Source organism: Cylas formicarius, unplaced genomic scaffold, assembly GCF_029955315.1.
Source record: "Cylas formicarius isolate icCylForm1 unplaced genomic scaffold, icCylForm1.1 PGA_scaffold_4__25_contigs__length_36172078, whole genome shotgun sequence".
NCBI classification, from domain to species: domain Eukaryota; kingdom Metazoa; phylum Arthropoda; class Insecta; order Coleoptera; family Brentidae; genus Cylas; species Cylas formicarius.
This window is the reverse complement of record NW_026844334.1, coordinates 30,389,833-30,412,858: the sequence shown is the minus strand read 5'-3', so window position 1 is coordinate 30,412,858 and position 23,026 is coordinate 30,389,833. Positions and strand designations below refer to the sequence as shown.

The 23,026-nt window shown below is 34.7% G+C and overlaps 1 protein-coding gene across 2 annotated transcripts in view; it reads right to left on the bottom strand.

Annotated features, from left to right (window-relative positions):
• The window catches only part of LOC132700417 (gamma-aminobutyric acid type B receptor subunit 1), a 476,519-nt gene that overhangs the window by 51,328 nt on the left and 402,165 nt on the right, over positions 1 to 23,026 (bottom strand). For both annotated transcript variants that reach the window (XM_060667722.1, XM_060667723.1), the window contains exon 10: positions 4,726 to 4,876. In XM_060667722.1, the coding sequence (XP_060523705.1) occupies positions 4,726 to 4,876 (151 nt within the window). The remainder of the gene's footprint in view (positions 1 to 4,725; positions 4,877 to 23,026) is intronic.

Below are 23,026 nucleotides of genomic sequence, written 5' to 3'. Positions count from 1 at the left end.
TTTAATAAAGCAAATAAATATGATATCGCTTTAGTTTGGTAAAATTTGGACGAGATAAAAAGCTTTTAAAAACCCGACCAGGTTTTGACGGGTTTTAATTGGTGATTAGTCATTATCACTTGTCGGATGTTTTCCGAGACGTCTACTGTCATTAATCATTGGAAAATTTCTTGAACGAGGGAGTTTTTTTTGTTCGAAGAATTTCATTCAATTCTCTGTTCGAAATATTTCTCTAAACAGCGAGTGGTTGTGACTGAAATGTAACTGCCAACATTACGGCCACTGATAAATGCGCAAATATTGTGGAACCCTCAAGAGAGATGCTAAATGTGTGTATACGTTCAGGTGTTTCCCATTTCAGGCAACATTTCAGAACTCGAAATCAATCCTTCATGAAACGAAGATTTTCTCTCAAATTTTGCCCAATTGCATTTCATACACTAGAAAAATTATGCGGGTATAGTAATAATGATGTTCTGAATTCTTCCTAATTATCAATTATTGATAATTAAAAGTTTATTATAATGTTATTGGTGACTTTACAGTTCAATGAGACCTGTGGCGGAGAAAATGACATTCTAGTTCGGCAGTAAAATTTGTAATGGTTGCTTTGTTTTACAGTTTCACGTCACATTAAAGTTTACTGCTTCGAAATCTAAACGGAACAAAAATTGCTTGCCAATTTCCTTAATTGTAATTTCTTCTTCTTCTTGTTGTTTGTCCTAACGGAGGTTGGATATTATAATGGCTATTTTAACCTTGTTAGCAGCTGCTCTGAATTGTTGGTTTGATGTCATTCCAAACCATTTTCTTAAGTTTTTGAGCCAAGAAGTACTTCTTCTTCGGCCCTTAATCTTTCCTTCCATAATGTTCTGTAGCATCGCATATTTAGGTCCTCCGATCACGTGGCCAAAGTATTCCATTTATCTTCTTCTTAGAGAGTTAATTATTTCCTGCTATTTTTGGGTTCTCTGCAGCAGTTCCAGATTGGAAACCCTGTCAGTCTGCATATCTGCATTTTTCAGTGTCCATGCTTCTGACGCATAAAATAATGTTGAAAAAACGCACCATCAAAGCATTCTTATTCTTAATCCGCAATTTACATCTCTGCTGCAAAGAAACTTTTGGCTACCTCTATGCGATTTTTGATTTCATGAGATTGCTCCATTGTTTCGTGTAGCCATATTCATAAGTATTTATATTTTCTTATTTTTTCTATCGTTGTGTTGTCTATAGTAAGAATTCCGTTAACTTGGACTTACTGTGTAATAATCATCTATTGAGTTTTCTTAAGGTTCATGTTTAGTCCATATCTTTCACATGTATCATTTAGCCTCTGCAGCAGGGTTTGCAGATCTTCAAGCTTGTCTGTAACTATAATGGTGTCCTCCGCATAACTTAAGTTGTTTAAAATCTGTCCGTTTATGGTAACACCCTCCTGTCGTTCATCCATAGCTTCACTGAAAATTGCCTCACTATATATGTTAAAGAGTAGCGAAGTAAGCTGATCTTCAATTCTGGCTTGCTGTTTGGTTTCAGTGATGTTCTGTATTAAACGCCTTTTCAAAATCAACAAAACAGGCGTAGACATCTTGGTTTATGTCGAGACATGAACAGAGCCTCTCTAGTCCCCATACCCTTTGTAAAGCCTAATTGACTATCGCTGATTTTGGAGCCCAAAGGCAAAGTGTGACTCATAAGGGCTATTGTTCGATGATCGGAACATTCTGTAGTATTTTCTTTCTTAGGTAAACCAATGTCTTGGAATAACTCCGGTTGAGTATATGATATTAAAGAGATTTACGAGGATCATAACCGTGTCCATCTGTATCTTGTCAGGGGCATTTGCTCTTCCTCCTGTCGTCTGTTGAATGGCATGTAGAACCTGCCCGCGCAGCATCTCCAGACCAGTCTCCTCAGCATGACCAAGAATCAGTTCAGGTCGATAGTTATTGAAAGGGTCAGTCCAGCGAATCAACTGTCGCTTGACATTCGGAATAATACTGCCGTCGCAACTTGTCAATACAGTAGACTGCCTATATTTCTTCATTCCGGTCATCTCTTTCAGCTTCCTATGCAGATTTAAGCTGGGATAACTTCGCTCGTATTCTTCCACTTCATCACACTCTCTCCTTATCCAGTCTTCTTTGGCAGATTTAATTTTTCTTTGAACGATGTTGTCAATTTCTTGATATCTATTTATTTATTTTTATTCGTATGCTTTCGTCCATTTTCTCTGTCATGAAATTTTATCTAGCTTTTGGTTCTGAAGTCAGCATTTCTTGAGCTGCTGTATGTATATATGTAATTTGTTATTTATTTGTAATGTATTATAATTTTGAAACAAAAATTTTTCTAAATCTACCTATATATGCTTGCAGTTTACAGACAAACAAAGTTTACAACTGCAAGCAACGTGATTTAAGGATACCCAATTAAAATAACATGTTTTGCATTTAACAATGCTTGTTGTGTTGCCGGTTTTCCATACCACAATTTAAATACGATAAAATAGATTTCGTCGTAATTTTTCATTGCCATTTTCAAGAAACGCCACACCACAACGACCGAAAACGGAACCAGGAATAATGATGCTTCCTGGAAAGAGTTGTACGAGGTGTGTTCAAAAAGTAAGGTGATAGTTTACACGTCAAATTCTATCAAAAAAAGGTTTTTCTTACTGTTTTTGATTATCGCGGTGTAGTACATCAATAGTTCTTACCACAAGGTGGTCCTGTCAATAAAGAGAAGGTATGGGCCGTTCTTGGATTCTTCTGAAGATTTAAAATATTATAATTTGTTGATACAGGGTGCCCCAAAAGTGTTCCCTCCGATATTAACTTTGTTATTTTAAATGGAACAGGCTGTATATATATCGACATTTTTAGAATCCTTGTTTAAAATAAAGGCCACTTTCTTAAGAGATTCCGATTCAAATTTTGCATAGTTTAGGCAGAAATTGAGGTTATGTGTTTTTTTTCACATTTTGATTACTGCATACAAAATTGTGTTGTAACGCTACTAAGTGAGATATTGCAACGAAAATTTCACCACAGACTAAGGAGACGATGCACTACTCAATCAGTTTGACAGATGCGCCTGAGCTTATACAGGGCGTTCCAAATAGTTGGTGCTGTTTCAGATTTTCAAATGGAACATCCTATATTTTTATTCAGATATCAATTCTAGGATAAAAAATGAGGTAAATTTGTAATTTATCTTATGTTTAATTTTTTCTTACGTTTTGAGATATTCGAGGTTTACGATAACACTTGTATAAATTCTTGTTGAATTTAGAGCTGTCCACATTAGGTCCCTTGTTGCCAATATTAGGTATTTTTTAAATAGCAAAGACATGATCCTACATCTTTTTAAGATATAATACTAATAATAATAATAATATACGAATAAAACCTATCGCTAGCAATGCAGATTTAATAAAACTTTAAAATTCAAATTTAAAGAAAAAGAAAAAGAAATTGGTTAATTATTCAGCTTGATTGAAAATACCAAATAACAAAAATAAATTAAAGTTTATAGGCTAACTAACCAAGATAACAAATTTGAATAAATAAATCTATAAAAAAATGTTCATTTCATCTGGCATCAAAACAACAAAGAAATATCAAAATAGTTAAATGTTTCTTTAAATATGAATTCTGAAGTTTAATCAAATCTGTTAAAGTGTGTAGTATAGAGTAGATTTTTTTTCAAAATCTCCACGTATTAATAGGTTTTATTCGTATATCTGGAGTATTATATCTTTAAAAGAAGTAGTATCGTGTTTTTGCCTTCTTATGTGGAAATAGACGACGAAGTATATATGATGTTGCCTGGTGGATTAAACGAAAAAGTCTCCGAAATATTGGAATACTAAGTTTAACAGTTTAATGGAAAGGCTGGGGCTTTTTAAGATTAGAAAATGATTTTTGTAAGTATTCCAAAATTTCTTAGACCAGTAGATTTTATACTTTGCTCTATGTAGATGATCTATCTCTTTGGGTTGGGATGAAACCAAATTTGAAAGAACATAACATATATATTTCAAAATATTTTATCAGATCACATTTGACTTCAAAATTTTAACATAGGAAGATCAAATAAAAATCCGATAAACAGTTCTGTTTATCTACAACCAACGTTACTACTTGTATGTAGAAGTACGTCCTTATATCTTGCACTATAGTTTTTTGCATTCTCCACTCAAAGCTTTCAATAAGCCAAAACCATTTATCTGTGAAAGCACTATAGAATGAACCGGCCAAAAGTTCACTTGAATATTAGTATCATTATTATCATTTTCGTTTAGCACACAATATTAGAGCTAAAGTCACAATTACGATTTGATTGACCAAAATTGCTGCTGCGAAAATATATACCAGGTGAGTTGAAAATTTGCGTCAATTTTCGGTGTAAGGCTAACAAGAAAGCACTTGTAAATCTTGAAGTATTTACCATCGTGATTAAGGTCAACGTTATTCAAAATTTCCGGTATGGTGTTTTTTGGTATGGTAAATTTTACCATATAACAGATGGTCGGACTGTAACTGTTAAGAGTAATTTTGAACGAGCATGAAGTCAAACGTTTTTGGAAGGGTGTAATTGGACAACAAACAACTCAAATTCCGTCCAATTTGTTTCATTTAAACATTTCTCAAATACTTAGAATGTTTTAAATTTTTCTATATGAGGTAATGGAATGATCACTAATATTATTGCTCTTACCTTCTGTGTTTGTTCACTATATTGAAAACAATTAAACCACTAGCTAAAATTATCCCTAGACTCGACACAATGCACATACAAATGAAAAGGGACAACGAAACAGTCCGCAATGCTCTTCTGATGATGGTTCGATCTTGAGGTACTTTCCCACCTAAAAACAAAAACGTTTCAGTATAGCATTTAAGTAATTATTTTAACATTCAACACAAATTTGCGTTTCAATTTAATTTGGAGGAATTATAACACAAATCCAAAACGTAATTAGCCAAAGACCAAATTGGCACAAACATTTTTCATTTACAAATAGCAGATTAGTAGAAACACTGGTCTAGAGAACTTGCAAGGTACGGACTTGCAACGTTTACCGTTTTAGCATGTTGTTTGAGTTATATTATTTATCTCAAAACAACAATAGAGCTATGTTAAAACTTTTTTCAACGGTATGTTCTGTCGTCCTCACTTTAATACTAAATAAACTTTATAGGGGCTATTTCTAATTCTAGGTCTAATTATCTACATTGTGTTGTTTATTTATCGTTTTTATATTTTCGGAGAGACCTTTGCCGCCACCCAGGGTCCTGTCCGCACTGAATGATGAATGAGTTTGCTAGATCTGTCGTTCTACTACAGAAAATTGCCATGTAACCAAGATTCTTATCCCAAAACATTGAGAAATTCTACATCTACTTGTTCACATTCATGGCCCTTAGTTATCGGTTTTTCATTTTGGTTGGTTCTGGTTAGTTATTGGCATGAAATAATAAACCAAGTGAGAATTTCATTAAACTTTTTAACTTACTCACCAGAAGTTTTTTTATTTTTTATATTTATTTATTGAAAACTATCAGTATATGATAATCGATAGGGATAGAACCATCCAGCTAGGAAATTTACGAAACAGGGTAGAAGTAGTATACAATAAACCAAACCATTAAGATATATCATAAGAGAAATGGACAGAAAACATTAGCCCAGAACATCAATGCTAAACCTAATAAAGATTCGATCAAAGAAATTCCTTACCCAAAATTCTACGAAGGCCGATAGTTAACATTTTGGTAATATCTATATTATTAATATGGTTCGGAATCATGGGCTAATGATGGATTAATGATTAAGAGAAACCGAAAACTGACATCAATGGAGACAGACGATCAAATCGAATTACATAAATAAGATACGACTACGAAGAAGAGATAAAAAAACGCTCTGTGTTTTAAAGTATTGAACTATGATGATTGTCAAGAGTCCTTGACAATCATCATGGTCTTGGTCTTAAAAAAAAGAATAATAGTTAGTTTGAGGCAGTTGTTCTTGAAAGTGGATTCTAGATTTTTAATTAACAGTTTCAGAGAAAAAAAATAAAAAGGGTAAGGCAAGTTTTCATGGCAGGATGGTCCACTGGGTGCAAAAATGGATTTGTCGGTGGTGACTAACTATGTAGTACGGTCATAGTGACTAGTATGTGAATCAACACGGACTGAAGACTATGACTATGACTGAAGACCTGAATGCTGATGTTTTTGAAGAGCAGTAAACATCATTCCACGTCTTTTTGAAAAAAAAATATCATCTCATATGCTCAAAAAGAAGTGAAGATATTGGATCTCGAAAAAAGGAGTAATTGAGTCGAACATATGATTTGAATAGAAGAAGAAATGAGGGAACCTCATAACATAACATGCTAGAAAACAGTGTAGCACTCTTCATCATTTCTCTACGACTATCACGATTATATTTCATCTAACTACTCGGGACATCATGATTCCAATATACAACTGCTTGCTTCTACAAATGCAAATCTTAGGAAAATGAACATTTGTGTGTGTGCGATGTAAAAAACATGCATGAATTCAATATAAATACACACAAATATTCATTTTGCGAAGATTTGTATTTGTAGAAGCAAGCATTTGTATATTGTAATCATCATGTCCCGAGTAGTCACTTATCGGTGGATATAAAATCTCGGCTGCCGAATAGCCCATTTTTTTTTATTTTCTTTATATATTAGTTGCAGAATCTAAAATTTTCACTTCAGGTACCACGCCAGTAATTTTTGTTACTAAGCAAGAAAAGCATCTCTTGTTACTCGAAGTTTTTGCCATTGAGATCGTGTCGAATAATCGTGATGGAATAAATAAATAAAGTGATGTTGAGTTTGTAAAACTAATTTGTAAGTTGAAAGAAAATACAATTTTTGCACATTGGTATAGTTCTTCTGTAGGACAAACGATTTACAATTATTTTCAAATATACATGGAGATTCTTAAATATGTGGGAAATCAAACTTAGTTTTTTTTTTAACTTATATTGTGCCACTAATAGATTCTCCCTTTTATACTTAATCACCCAATGTGGGATTGTTATGGTCTAATCTGAATGTTTTCGAATTTATGCCTGCTTTTTCGCCTTGAAGAAGGGTGAGTCAAAATGAATAATTTTTAATAATTATTAATTATTTTTAATTTTTATTTAGAACACCTTGTATATTATATTTCCATTAATTACTATTATTAATGGTCTTTCAATTTTGCTAACCATTTTTTGAAGTATACACATTTTTACGAATCCTGAAAATTTTCAAACCGTGCAAAAATATCACAAAAGTTTGAAAAAAATAAATATTATTTGAATATGAAAGGTCTACATAGACGAATTAGGTATAATTGTTTTAATTCAAAATATTTTTAGAGATTTAAACAAAAATCAAATTGTCAACTGCCCAATTTTGGGAAAACAACTTAAACAGTATTTAGGCTAGGGATAATTAGAAAAATGCAAAAATCTAGAAAAAAACACTTAAAAACTAAGAACAAAGTCGCAAAGCCAAATTTAATGAATTAATTAATTGTTTAATTAAGTTTCATTTTATTTATTACTCGAAATATCTCTCCAGGACACATGAAGGGTTTCTCTTATCCTTTGTTTCATGTTCCCTTTTGTTTTGGGGGCAATTTTATACACCTGGTCTTTAACATATCCGCACAGAAAATAATCCATCTTTGTTAGATCAGGAGATCTAGGTGGCCATCTAATCGCACCATCTCTTCCTATGCACCGTGAAGGAAATAAATTCAAGTAGTTCGTAATTTTATGGGCATGGTGTTCAGGAGCTTTATCATGAAAGAACTATATCTCCACCTCACTTCGTTTGGAATACTTCTTCACGTTTCTTGTAGCCTCTGCTTTAAAAAGTCTAAGTAAACTAAGTAATGGAAGAAAGGAAATATTTTTTTCACAAAATTAAGAATTTATTTATTCATTTTTATTTTTCTTGGCTTTTTTAATATTCTTTCATAATTCGACAAATTTTCGGAATTCTGTTCCTAAAAATGCGTATACCTCATAAAAATTATAAAAATAATAGATTAAGAATTAAGAAAATTAAAAAAGCGTTAACAGGAGTAATTAATGTGCGTTTTATTTGATCTTTTCACGAAAATTAATACTTTTCCTTTTGACTCACCATGTATACACCATTCAAACTAACTTGAAGATTATAGCGAGAGTCAAACATATAGAGTGTTAAATACAGGGTATTTTTGACGATAAATGGGTGATTGAATATAAAAGGGAATATCTGCTAATGCAATAATATACAGGGTGTTCCATTTGAAAATATATAAGTTTGGTTTCACACATATTTATAATTTACCATGTATATTTAAAATTAATTTTAAAATTTTAGTCTCGTCTATAGCTTTTATATTTAACATTTTTTTCTGAAACAAATAATAAACACCGGATTCGTTGCTAAGTGTTCTCTAATGTTTAAATATAAAACGTAATGCTGGAAAACAGAAAATAACAAGTAATTCACAAACAACTTAAAGAATGATACATAAAATTTGTCAAACGTTCAAGAGCGTCGCGTTCCCAGTATGGACCACACTGTACTAGCCAATCTATTTTTAGAACACCGTTGGGGCGGTAGTGTTTGAGCGTACCTGGGATTCACCACCATTTCGCACAGAGACGGGCTTTAGATTTTGTTTGTTCGCGTAGCATTCCGCCACGAAGTTACTGTTTTTTAACACATATTACTTTGACACACTGTTTCGATACAATGTATATAACTTTAAGAATTCACTTTTGAGTAATTTGAATTATTAATGGATGTTCTACAAAGCTTGAACTTACAAAAGGAATACGTCTGTGATAATTATGCAAAAAATCTAGGGCATACAGTTTTAAGACTTCCTTCCACCTTATCACTGTATATTCAACCCCATTGAACATGTTTGGCACCAACTGAAATCTGCCATTCGTGGTAACAATGTTTTCCCAGTATTAACTTCAATGTCCTCAAACTTATGGAAACCGAAGTTTTTAACATACCTCCACAAAGTTGGGCAAACTCTGTTAAACATATAGAAAAAGCAGAACAATCGTATATCCATATTGCAAATAATATAGAACAAATAATAATTAGAACAGGCGATGATAGCGATAGTGATACTGATATATTATGTGAATAATTTTAAGTAATTTAAGTAGGTAATAAAAAAAATGTTTGGCCAAATTTCATTCTTACAACTTGCCCGGGTTTTTCCTTAATTCGTATCAGTTAGTCACTTTCTTATATCTATGAACAGACTTCACTTAACGTATTGGGAGAAACTATATCGAAAAACTCAGTCAGTTCAGATTTGAAATTCTGAGAAATTTAGTAAAGTATACGCATCACCGTAGAATGGGAGGAAATCAGTTTTTCACAATGTTGTTTTTGTGCACAGTCCATGATGCATAAGTATAAAAAGTACATCATCCATAATGACAGGTTGTGTTCGGCCGACTTGACACTCATTTTAAATCCTCTGCCCTCCAAAACATCAATCAACTTTACGAATTACGCTACTGAATGCATTCTGAATATCTTAATAAATACAGAGTGATTTGTAGATTTTTTCTGTCAGGTAGTACTCGCTTCTTCTTTGGATTTACCGTTCTGGCACCCAAAATGATGCTTTTCGAGGTAGCTAAACTATCCTGGCTTTGAAAATTCTTTCAAAAGTTGGAGAGTAAGGAGACTGGCCAGTAACTTGTAGTGTTTGCTATGTCGCCAGATTTATGCAGTGCTCTGACTACAACCCCCAGAATATTCATTGCAAATTTACATTTTATAACACTCTCGCATAGTTGCTCCAACAAATAATATTTGGTTTACCTAAAAATAGAAACAGTCAATGCAAAGAGAGAGATGGCGAGTGATAAACAATATGCTGATTGTAGTAAAGGCGAAAACAAGTGCAATTCAATGTAGTTTGTTCAACTTGTGGCTACACGAAACTTGTACTGATCTGTCCGCATCCGATTTTAACAAAATTTGTGCTGCAACGCGAAGAAATAAAGTGCATGATTGGGTTTGTCGACAGTGTGCCGCAGTTAAGGTTACGTGTCATGCATCATTGTCTCCCGCTCGCGCTACTAATCGAGTGATGTTGGATCACTCACTGGTGTCGAACGGAACACCGCCTACTATGCTTACCAACAGACCAGGTCATGTGTCTTTGTGATTCTAACGATCAGGCGAGTGGTTCCACGTCTGAAGAATCAGATAATGAATATTCCAACCTTGGTAAAAAAAATCAGGACAGATTGGTTAATAGGCAGAATATTGAGATGCCGGACATTGTTCTTGTTATATTTAATATGTTCAACTCTATTAATGAGCAAAATAACAAACTGAGCAACATTTTGAAGGAATTAAAGATAATCAAATCTGTTGATTTTAGTGGTGAGATTGATGTTCAGCTTTTGAAGTCAGGCAGTGAAACCCAGGATCGTTCCATCAGATCTAAGAACGTAATCTTGTGCAATGTACCGGGGAGTTCAGCTGATGACTCGAAACTCCATGTTGTTCAGGATAAGGAACATGTATCTAAAGTTCTTTCCGCAACTCGGGTGAATTGTTCTACATTTAAGGCTTTTCAACTGGGCAAACGTAACAACACCCAGACCGTTGAAGGTTGTTTCATTTGAAGCATCGCTTGTCTCCGTTTGCCTCGCAAACCGTAAATTCCTTACTGATAGTATTATAAAGGTTCGAGCGGACTTAACGCCACTACAGAGGGATCAACTAAGGAAAGCATTGCTTGCTGCACGTTCTGTTGGCGAGCCAGGTTTACATGTTCAGTATGTTAAAGGGATACGGAAGGTTGTTAGCAGAAGAATACTTCAAGCTCAAAAAACTACAGACTGTCAAGAAACGGCAAGAATCCAAAAAATTGAAGATTTATTATCATAATGCGGGCGGTGTGCTTACTAGATTGAATGAGTTGGCGCGGACCGTTAATAGCTATATATGTGATGTTATTATGCTTGAACTGAGGAGGCTTTTACTTGATGAAAATCCATTTATCAAAATAAATAAGAACTAAAAGTTCAGATTTTCACGAAATTATATATTTTGACATGACAATTGTTTCGACAACACCGTGTCTTTATCAAGACTTTATAAAGACACGGCGTTGTCGAAACAATTGTCATGTCAAAATATATAATTTCGTGAAAATCTGAACTTTTAATTCTTATTTATTTTCTTATTATACTGGTGGAGTCGTGGCTTAACGAGGACTACTTGGATTTAGAACTAGGTTTTAGTGGCTTTATTATCTTCAAGCAAGATCGCAGTCAGGCAAATACTGGTAAGACGAGGAGGGGGGGGGGGGTGGTACTCTCATTGCAGTTCGTAGAAAGTTAGAGGCACACGTGGCTCATGTTAGTTGTTCTGCTTTGGAACATATTTTTGTGCATGTTTCGTTCGGAGTGAAAAAAATTGTTCTTGTTGCGGTTTATATTCGTCCCTCGTCGCCTACTTCAGTGTATGAGAAGTTTGCTTCCTCTACTTCAAACCTCTTGGCTGGATACGCAGATTGTGATGTGTTGATTGGTGGCAACTTCAATTTACCTAGTGCGGTTTGGAGTAATTCTCAAAGTGGTTTGAGTGTGGTGGGTATGGAGTCTGTCACGTCGGCACATCTGCTGTGTGCCTGTTGTAATTATTATAATTTAATTCAAGCTAACTGTATCCCTAATAAGTTTGGTCGATTTTTGGATCTGGATTTTAGAAATTGTAACTTTGATGCAATGAATTGTTGTCTGTCTTGTATATCATGGGAGAGTGCACTTGACCCGCGGGATGTTAACAGATGTGTCGATTATTTCTATAGTGTTTTTTATATTGCGAATCTGATGTTTGTTCCTGTTAAGCGATTTAAGTCTTCAAATTTCCCTGCATGGTTTAGTCGTGAACTCCAGAACATAATTATTATAAAAAAAACTGCGCATACAAAATACAAGCAAACTAACAACGTATTTTTTTTACATGACGATTGTTTCGACAACACCGTACAGCAACATTTGATAAAGCCATGGAGATTAACAAAATGTGACATTCAAATGTGTTGCTTAACGATCAATAAGATCAAAATGCCTCTCCATTATTAAACTTTAATTATGGTTTTATTGTCATTTTTCGGTATATATGGTAGCAGGTAGTTTGTGAATATTACATTTGATAAAGACCCGGCGTTGTCGAAACAATTGTCATGTAAAAAAATATATAATTTCGTGAAACTCTGAACTTTTAGTTCTTATTTCAGTTCAATTAATCAGGATGTTAAGTATGACCCAAAATCTTTTTGGAAACATGTAAATAGTCTGCGAAGGTCAAGTGCTTATCCTGCTAATATGTATTTGGGTGACGAGGTTGACTGTGGTCAGGATATTGTTAGCTTGCTCGCAAAGCACTTTGCTTCCACTTATGAAAAGTGTAAGATTGTCATTTCTAATTATAGTTTTGACTATAGTTTAGACTTCAACTCCATGAGTGTTTCACTTACTTGTACTTCACTTACTTGAGTAAGCCACTACAGCATATTTTTATTCTGTCCTTGTCTTCAGGTATTGTTCCCGACTTTTGGAAGGTTAGCTATACAGTACTGATTCACAAGAGTGGTGATAAAAGCAATGTCGCTAGTTATAGAGGCGTTTGCATATAGGCGGTGGTTCCCAAACTGCTTAGTAGTTTATTTTGTGAGAGACTTTCGTGGCATTGCAGTAGAATTCTGGCCGATCAACAGCATGGATTTGTGCAGGGTGGATCTACCGTAACAAATTTACTCACCTACCAACAATTTTTATTAAACACCTTTGAGGAGTTTGGTCAGGTGGATTGTGTCTACATGGATTTCTTGGAGGCGTTTGACCGGGAGGGTCATGTGCATCTTGTCTCTAAGCTTAGAGCTATGGGCCTGGGGCTGGTCTGGTGCAATATATTGAGTGTTTTCTGACTAGACGTACTCAGTTGGTTCGTATTAATAATTCGTTCGTATTAATAATTATGGGAGTCCCGCAAGGTTCTCACACTGGATCCATCCTTTTTGATTAGTTTATAAATGATATTGTTGCACTAGTATTAAAGACTTGGGTGTTTGCTTCGATTCTAAACTAGATTTTGCGACCCATTTTTCGGAAGTAGTAAATAGATCTATGCGAGTCCTTGGGTTTGTGGTACGCAATAGTGGCCAAATTACTCCACATTGCCTTAAACTCCTTTATATCTCTTTGGTTCGCTCTAGACTGGAGTATGCATCTGTGGTTTTTTTCTGCATATTATGCCTGCCATATAGACAACATCGAAGCCGTTCAGAAAGTATTTTTCAGATCTTTGTCTTCAAAGACGCATATCAATATCTATAATGGGTATGGATCCACTACAGTATTAAAGCTAAGGCCTTCAATATTGGTACTCTTCAATCCAGAAGATGTCAGAGAATCTGATTTAAGATTCTGAATGGTTGGTTTTGGCTCTTTTACACTGCATACAATTTAACGTATATTACATAAGCTGTGTTAACTCAATGTTGAGCATACCTTACCATCGCTCAAATAATGGAGTTTATTCACCCCTTATTAGAATGCTGAAATCGTGGAACTGTTTAAAGCTTGATGCTTTTGTCGGCAGCCTCCGCTCATTTCGTTCTGATGTGTTCCGTTCCACTTAATTCTATTTATTGTTATTGTTATTTTTTGTTCTGGTTTCTAGTTGTTATACTGCTGTCTTATCTCATTTGCCTTTAATGAATGTAAAAGTTTTGTAAATTGGTTAAACCGCAAATAAATAAATAAATAAAATGTCTTCAATTCCCAACTTTTGATACTTGAGGAGTCGATTCGGTGTTACTTTAAAACTAAAAATCACAAAACACTGGAGCGTGAACCTCTGCCAACTCAAACCGATCGCTTGGTGTATCCGCCACTTCCTCACCACCAATAAAAATAATTTCCACGCCCGCAAGTGGGTCAATTCTTATTTCACGTGATGAATTGCGATCAATGTGGACGACCATTAAAGTGCTATCGTGAAGGTTCGCTAATATCGATCTTATACGACGGAATATTTGGGTTTCTTTTTGCCGCTTTCGCTAATTGTGATGAATTGTTATTATGGCACACGGGAATTGTAAAATGACGATGTAAATTTATGGGTCTATATTTTCTCTATTAGACCTTCAACGCTACGCGTGACGAAGGTTAAACGATAAGACACGCGACGAATTCCGAACGCTTTGTACGTTTCTCCTGCTCTGTAAAATATGAAACTTAAGCGATTGTGCCACACATATAAATAGAACGCGCAGAATGACACAATGCATGATCGCGTTTTATAGATATTTAGGGGAACTGCGATTTTTCACGGTTGATATGATGGGAGGCGTAGACGATATTCATGCACATCGCGTCCAATGCAAAATTAAAAAGGCGGTTCATCCTGGAAACAGAAAGCTGCTAGATATACAGGGTGTGACTTAAATTGAATAAAAAAATGCATTTGAACGTATGTGCTAAACGTTTTGAGATACATCGAGATTAAACTGTAAGCTATTTTAGAAATATACTTCGCTTAATTTCGGTGACTTTTACTGAAAATTTAAATTGTTTGCTGGCTACTTAAGAAGTGCAGATTAATACCGAAGAAAGCAAAAAAATATCTTTTATCTTAGTGAGGCCTGGATTAGTGAAGCAATGTTGTATCAAAAATGTGGCAAAACTGAAATAATTTACCAAATTAATTTGCATTCGGTGTTTTTTGTGTAAATTCTTTCTCACTTTATGATACAAACATAAAAGATGCCGCAGAAAACTATATCTTTTTTACACTGGTATCGACGAATCAATGTAATTTTGTGTAAAATAACCCGATGCTTAAAGTAAGGCGCATAGTGAAAATTTTGCAGAAAACTAGAAACGCTGTGCCTAGATCAGGTACTTGTAGAGTGAAAACGGATAGGGAATGGATATGACTAATTCCACCCGTGGTCATTTTTTGCGTACATACAGGAGGGAAATTCCAATAAGTACCATTTAGCCTATATTCATAGTCCAAATAACACTGAGAATACAGCGTGGGTAGCATAGGCAGAGCATTTTGAATGCGAGGAACCGCCACAGTGTTACTGAGAATCGCATTGCAGTCCCAGAGTCAACTCAGCCCAAAACATTTGTTTGTAAAATAGGTAATAAAACTTGAAGAGTACCAGTGTTTAATGACAGTTATATGGGATTAGTTCAATGAGATATTAATGACTGAGCATGTCCGTCAAACTGGCTTATAACACCGTCAAATATGAAATTACCATGGAATTCAAGAAAATCAAACAAGGACCTCATGCCTCATGCGAGTGCGAAATTTGTGATTTTTAATATTTTTCAAAGAAACTTCCACAGGCTACTGTAATACTTTCTACAAAACTTTTGGATTTCTCTTGCGTCGGTTTTTGCTGAGTCGAACTTGCTGGTGTTTTGCCAATCATCCTGTTGGCTTCTTCAGAGGTTGACTGAAACTGGCTCGAAAATTAGTTCTTTCAATAGGTTCCAACATCGTCCTTTCCCCACGTATTATCCCAAAAGCTGCCATCTCAAACAGCTAATGAAATTCGATTCGAAATAGAAAAAATCCTTAAAAAATCAAAACCTCCCAAATGCAATATTGCAAAGCCTGGACGCATTTTCCTAAAATCTCTCAAATCTAATCCAGACATCGTAAAAGCAGATAAAAGAAATGCTACGGTGGTCAGATTCAAGATATTTTTACAGACGGATCACATTGTCAACTTAACAAAAGTTCCTACGTCATCCATGGATCGCAATCTTAAATCTGATATTACTGTTATTAAGCCTTCTTTGCTACCGAGACCGTGAAAAAATCTGTCACCCCCTCTCTAAAATTCCTCGTCTCCATGGACTCCCAAAGATCCACAAACCAGGATTACCCCTTCGACCTATTGTCAGCACCATTGGTTCCCCAACTATTCTCTAGCAAAATATCTAGCTTCCTTATTAAAATCCTTTACAGGGAAAACTGATGGTTTCGTAATTAATTCCTTTCACTTCATTGAACAATTAAAAAGCATTACATTAGATACTCAAGATATTCTAGTTAGTTTCGATGTAGAATGCCCTCTTTACTAAAGTTCCTATTCCTGAAACTGTCAACATCATTTCAGATATATTAAAATCCGAGAATTTGGAACCAAACTTTCTCACGTCCATCGAGAAATGCTTGTCTGGAATATATATTCGTAATATTCGGCCGATTTTGTCAGTAACCCCCTTAATGTATGGCAGGACAGCGATCGATCTTTGTTGGGTCTCGTCCTGCACTCTCTGCTGTGGCTGTTGTTGTTTACTGATTGCCTTGCTGATGATGCGCCTTTGGATCCGTTTTGTCGAAGACAGGTACTAATTTTCTTCAGTTCTTCATCTCTGTTCCTCTCGTTTGTGAGCCTGAAGGACCGAGCAATTAATGTATTTGCCACTGACTGTATCTGTGATGGGTGGTGATGAGATTTAGCGTTCAGATATCTATTAGTGTGTGTTGGTTTTCTATAGACAGTGTGTTCCAAGTGTCCATCTTCGGTCCTTGTGATGTGCACATCTAAAAAGGGCAGACTGTTATCCTCTTCAAGTTCTATTGTAAATTGAATCCTTGGGTGAATGGAATTCAGATGATCTAGGAATTTCAAAAGCTCCTCCTTGCCAAAAGGCCATACAACAAATACGTCATCCACGTATCTTGTCCATAGTTTTGGCTTCAGATTTGCCTTCTCTATTGCTTTCTTTCGAAGTAAATCGTGAAGAGGTTGGCAATCACAGGTGAGAGAGATGATCCCATTGCTGCTCCATCTACTTGTCGGTAAATTTTCCCGTTGTACATAAAGTAAGCGTTTTTCATTCAATGTCTTGACAGATCCATTATGTACGGCGGAAGATCTTCATTTTCTTCTATAAGCAAGAGTGTCTCTTCTACTGGAATGCTCGGGTAGAGGGATTTGACATCGAAACTTGCCATAATGTCGTCCTTGTCAATCCTGAGAGAACCTAAAATCTGAGTGAAATGTTCTGAGTTTTTAACATAGGAATCTGCCTTTTCCACTATGGGCTGAAGTGCACTGGCCAGATGTTTTTCCAGCTTACATAATGGTGGGTTAAAGGCGCTTACGATTGGACGCAGGGTAACCCCGTCCTTATGGATCTTTGGGAGCCCGTAGAATTTTGGGCAACAACTCGATTTTTCCCTCGGAATAAATTTCTTCTTTGTATCCTCGTTTATTGATGAATCGAGAATTTTGGACTTAGTTGTCTTTTCCAAATATGTCGTGGGATCTCTGGTAACTAGTTTGTAGATTGGGTCGTTCAAAATATCCTCCAATTTTGCATTATAATCCGACGTATTCATGACGACAGTGGCATTTCCTTTGTCTGCTGGCATTATTAGAATATTTTCGTTTTTGTTTAGATTCCTTATGGCTTGCATTTCTTCTCTGCTTAAGTTTGGTTGCGGTGGTTTTGACTGTCTTAAGACTCTGGCGACATCTTGCCTAATTAACTCCGCATCTTGTTCGTCTATGGTGGAAAGACTTGCTTCGACGTTGGAAACGATCTCTTCGACGGGTAATCTTTTTGGAGCTATTGCATAGTTAAATCCTTTATTCAGTACGCTGACTTCTGTATCGGAAAGATGGTATGCTGAAATATTATGAACTGTACTGCTTCGGTTTGTATTTGGTACTTGTCCTGATTTTTTGGTATTTGACTGAAGGATTTCTAATTTTTTCCACAGTTTTTTTGACGTGATGTCCTTGTCTTTCTCAGTGCGCCATGATGTTAATAATTCTATGCGGTCCCACAGCAACTGATGGATCTTGTTGCTCAGTTTCAGGTGGAGTCTGAGAAGTTGTAGCTCAGTCTCACTAATTTCGTACCGGGTCCGCCTGATCTGGTCTTGGAGTAGCGCCTTGCTAGCTTTGTCCAGAATAGATTGTGTCTTTCTAGTGCGTGTGTGATAAGACCACCTTGTAAATGTTGGCAGCAAGTTCTGGTTGCGGCAATTTATAAGAAAATTCAAGTTGCATAGCGAAATAACCCTCCTTTGTCTTAGTTTTTCATAACACTTGGTGGCTGTAAAGGTCTCCTCCCCGTAAAGGTGTATGATATTTTCACGTATTGATTCACGGATGGAAAATGTGATGACACTATATTCCGAGATATCATCCGTTCGCTTGTTGAACTCCGACTGGAATCCTGCATCCGACAGGAATCCTGCATGCTTGTTGAACTCCGACTGGAATCCTGCCGACGTTTCGCCAACTAACCAAAATCTCACTTGGCATCTTCAATGCTCGCGCTCCGAAAACGCTTCGAACACTGGGAGGTTATCGGCAATGCAAATAACGAAAGTATCATCCACGTAGCGTTTCCATAATTTTGGTTTTAGATGAAAGGTGTCGAGAGCTTTCTTTCTAAAGGCTCCCATATATATATATATATATATATATATATATATATATATATATATATATATATATATATATATATATATATATATATATATATATATATATATATATATATATATATATATATATATATTTATTATTATTTGGCCTCATGGTTAGGAAACCCTAGTAGATTTTCTAAGACATTTGAACGTTACGTTTTAGCATTGAGTTGGAAACTAATAATAACCTTCCATTCTTAGATATTCTTCTCAATAGAAAATGAGACCTAACATTGGGTCATTGCGTTTACAGAAAATAAAAATCATCTGTTATTAACTCTTTTGTTTACAGAGCAATAAAACTATATCAGCCCGAGTCACTGAACCCAGAATTAAAACACTTTACCTCTGCTCTTCTCTTTAATAATTTCCACATTGAAGATATTAAGCGTTCGATCAAAAAATACACTTCACCACAACCTTCCAATAGCAACGAGGCCGAAAGCAATCCTACACTTGTCACTATGGTCCTTCCTTACATCATATCACTGACCACACATCAAAAGTACTAAAGAAATATAACGTCAAAACCTGATTTACCACTTGTCCAAAAATCTCTCAACATCTTCGGTAACTCAAAGATAAAATTCCATTTGAGATGCCAGGAGTTTACAGCATTCCATGCATATGCGGCAAAGAGAGACCGGACAAAAAATATCACCTAGGCTCAAAAAACATGAAAGAGCCTTAAGACTAAGACAAATAAACTCATCAGCAGTTACCTGTCACCAGTATGGGAATCAATCATCCGAGACGGTGTTTATGCCACTCATTAAGCTCCTCTCCCCTCAAACAATATATAAGCAGTCTGAAAAATTAATATATAAGCAGGTACAGAGTAAAATGCGAGGCAGTCATGGGTATTGTGTAGAATACCGGATTATTAAGATTGCCGGTAACATTGATATTAACATTCCGGCTAATTTAAATAGTCAGTCTGGAATCACCAATAATTTTTATATAGTTACATTTATATAGTCAGAAGCACTATCGCAAACTTATTGATCCACTTACCGTATCCCAACCCATTTCCGGAGGCCGTTATTAAGACTCTAATATGGCAAAACGGGAATTACACGGAGTATATCTATTCCCCGTGGTACGCGCGTAACTGTTAAAGTGGGCCTCATGCGTGCAATTTTGTACACTTAAACGAACTTCTAACCAAGATCCGTTCTCTCGTTATTTTGCCTTAATCACCTTATTACCCAGATTGCCTGACATGCCTCGTTTCAGAAAATGTTTCATAAAATATTTCCCGGGGGGTACTCGTTAGTTAATTCAGGAAATGCATTAGAGGATGGAACATTTAATGATTTACGACCGAGCTGTTTTTAAATTTTAATAAGCAACCCCATTCGCACGATAACATTTAGATATGCCGCTGGGAAAATGTCTGGAAACACTGTGTCGGTGGGCATTAACGCTGAATTGGAATTCGACGTAAATTCAAATACAGTAGCGAACAATTTCGACATTTAAATCTGTGCTTCGTAGACCGCATTGTAATTTGAAAATTTCATTTAGTAAGTCCGCAGCCGTCTATTGCGATTGCATTCGTTTGTGGCTTTTGAACCCGCGTAAATTTCGTGTCTTGAATTAGTAAGAATATTCAACTAATTTGATTCGAAATCGGTTCAGAATTGATTCTACCGATCCTTGGTATTAAGGCCGAAATGTCCATGGCGTATAGGTTTTATATAGAAACTAAAACTAATCAGTCCGCTTTTATGCTTCATGAGTTTTATTGGGGTAACAATTTCACGTTTTAAAATTTGGTGGCAACATTGGTAATTATGGGCGGAAAGTGGACAAGAATGGAAAAAAAATCCATAAAATCAACGTATTTTGCATTCTGCGGGTTTGTTCCTCAGTATTATATTATCAATATTATCTTATCTAGTAAATAAGATTTCAGGATTATATTTCGTCTTCTCCTCACTATACCTCACTTTATGAAATATAGTTTTCTTATAACCTTTACATACTATACAAAATGTTAAAAAAAAAATACAAACCGTATCTCCTGGATTGTTGATGAAAATACATTTAACAAAATAAATTAGAACTAAAAGTTCACGAAATTATATATATTCACATGACAATTGTTTCGACAACATCGTGTCTTTAATTAATGATGTTTTGAGAATTTAGGTTTAATAATGGAGAGGTATTTAAATCTAATTGATCGTTAAGCAATACATTTGAATGTCTCATTTTGTTAATCTCTATGGCTTTCAATAAATTTAATTTTCTACTTTTTGTGCCTGTATGTAAAATATCAAAATTGTCGTCAAAAATGTGTTTTTCAGTTTTTACGTGTGTAGCATAATTAGAATCTAGACTATTGTTTTTAAATGCTCGTTTATGTTCGTTAATGCGTTTCTTGAAGGATCTATCTGTTTGTCCAATATAAATTTTAGGACAAGATCCGCATTTCATCCTGTAGACACCTGATTTTGGAGATTTTGACATTTCGTTTTATTGTTTTTTAAAAATTTTCCTGTTGTGTTATTAGTTCTGAAAGCTATTTTTAAACCACATCTTGACAAATGTTTTGAAACATTTTCACTGGCCTTTACTTGATAACGACGAAATTTCGTGAAAATCTGAACTTTTAGTTCTTATTTCAGTTCAATTTTTGAAAGAAGCTGAAATTCGTTTCTTGGCTATTTGCTATTTCAAATTGCTTCTATGTTGCCGAATATGTTGCCAAACCATTTTGTTTTTAACAAATGTCTACAAAATAAGGTTTTGCGCAAGTTTATTAAATTAGAAACCAACAACAGAAGTTCCGCTGCAAGGAAAGCCCAGATTCAAGGCCAGACGAAATGGATGAAGGAAGAACGAAGACACGAGTACAGAAAACGGGGTACAAATCACATTTATGTATAGGTAATACATTCTGTATTGTCTCATAGACCATAAAATTTGACACATTTGATTATAGAGTTCGGGCAGCCATTTCATCTATCATCTAAAAAGTCTCCTAGACGAAAACAAAAATAAAAACCTCAAATGCTAAAATGTCATAAACTTATCGTCCCTTTGCGTTCTATAACTATCCAAAAATAAAAAATAACTACTAAAATTAAAATCCGACCTGGGTTAACCTATCCCCAACCAAAACTAACCAAATTTAATCTATCACAGAAGGTTATATTCGGTGACCTTTTTTTTATTACTGTGTTATTGTCATGGGTAACTCGTATGATGGCAGAAATTGTTTTTAGATTTTGTACAAGGTGGCCGGTTTAAGAGACGAAAACATATTAGTGTTTGAATACAAAAGTTGTTTCTAATAAAATGATCTGTTTTTTTTTTGTATTATTTCAATAGACTTCAAGTGGTCAAATAAAGTTTTTTAAATTGAATATCCTATATTTTATTACACTTTTAAATACCCCCCTAAAAATACGATATAATTATATATCGACATATGGATGTCTAATGTACCATTATTAGCGAATATCTTCGAGAGTCAGGTTATGTCGGAAAGGTTTTCGTTAAGTTGCATATTAACTTGTAAAACATTTTGTGCGTAATATTACTTTTTCTCAGACAATAATCAAAATTGCCATGTCTCGCAAAATGTCACGTCCCTCAATTTTTTTAAATTAAACAATCTGTATATTTTTGCATTTGCAGAGAGTCCTTTAAAAGGCGCATCCCACGATACATTTTATCAATTGTCAGGCAATATCAACGCAATTAATTAAATTTCTTAGCTGTCTTGCTTAATTTTGAAAGCTTTTTTAATACATTTTCTATGAAATTACTGGCTATTTCAAATTCTGCGAAATATTATAAATATTAGAAAATAAATAGATGAATGAATACTATTTCACTTAATCATTTAAATTTAATTTAATTAATTTATATTTAATTATGAATCGATATATACATCAGTAAAGTTACATAATCGAAGAAATATGCATTACGGGAGCTCTGAAAATAAACTTTGTGAATTTGAGATAAAAAAACAAGTTAAAAGATCGGTTAAAGTGAGGTGCAGTATTTGACAGCAGGGCAACAAATTTAATTTGACGACAAGATCGCGCTTTTTGAACGGATATTTTAGACAATGGATTGGGCATCTGTCCAGTAGGGAACCCGGATTTAAACCTACTGGACTTTTTTTGTAAGGCATTTTAAAATAGGCCACAAATTCGGGATGCAATTAACCAATTGAATGCGCCCAATTACATATTCAATGCCATAAATCATTTAGAGATAGTATATATACAATTACATATTCAATGCCATAAATCATTTAGAGATAGTATATATACTTGCATTATTCAAAATTTAATTTAAAATTATTAATGTTATTTTTGAAAAGCGTTGGCAAATGTTATTGTTTTAAAAATAAAATAATTTATAATTTTGACAGTATTTTAAATAAGTGATTTCCGACACATCAATTTCATAAAAAAATATTGAAGAAACTTGCTG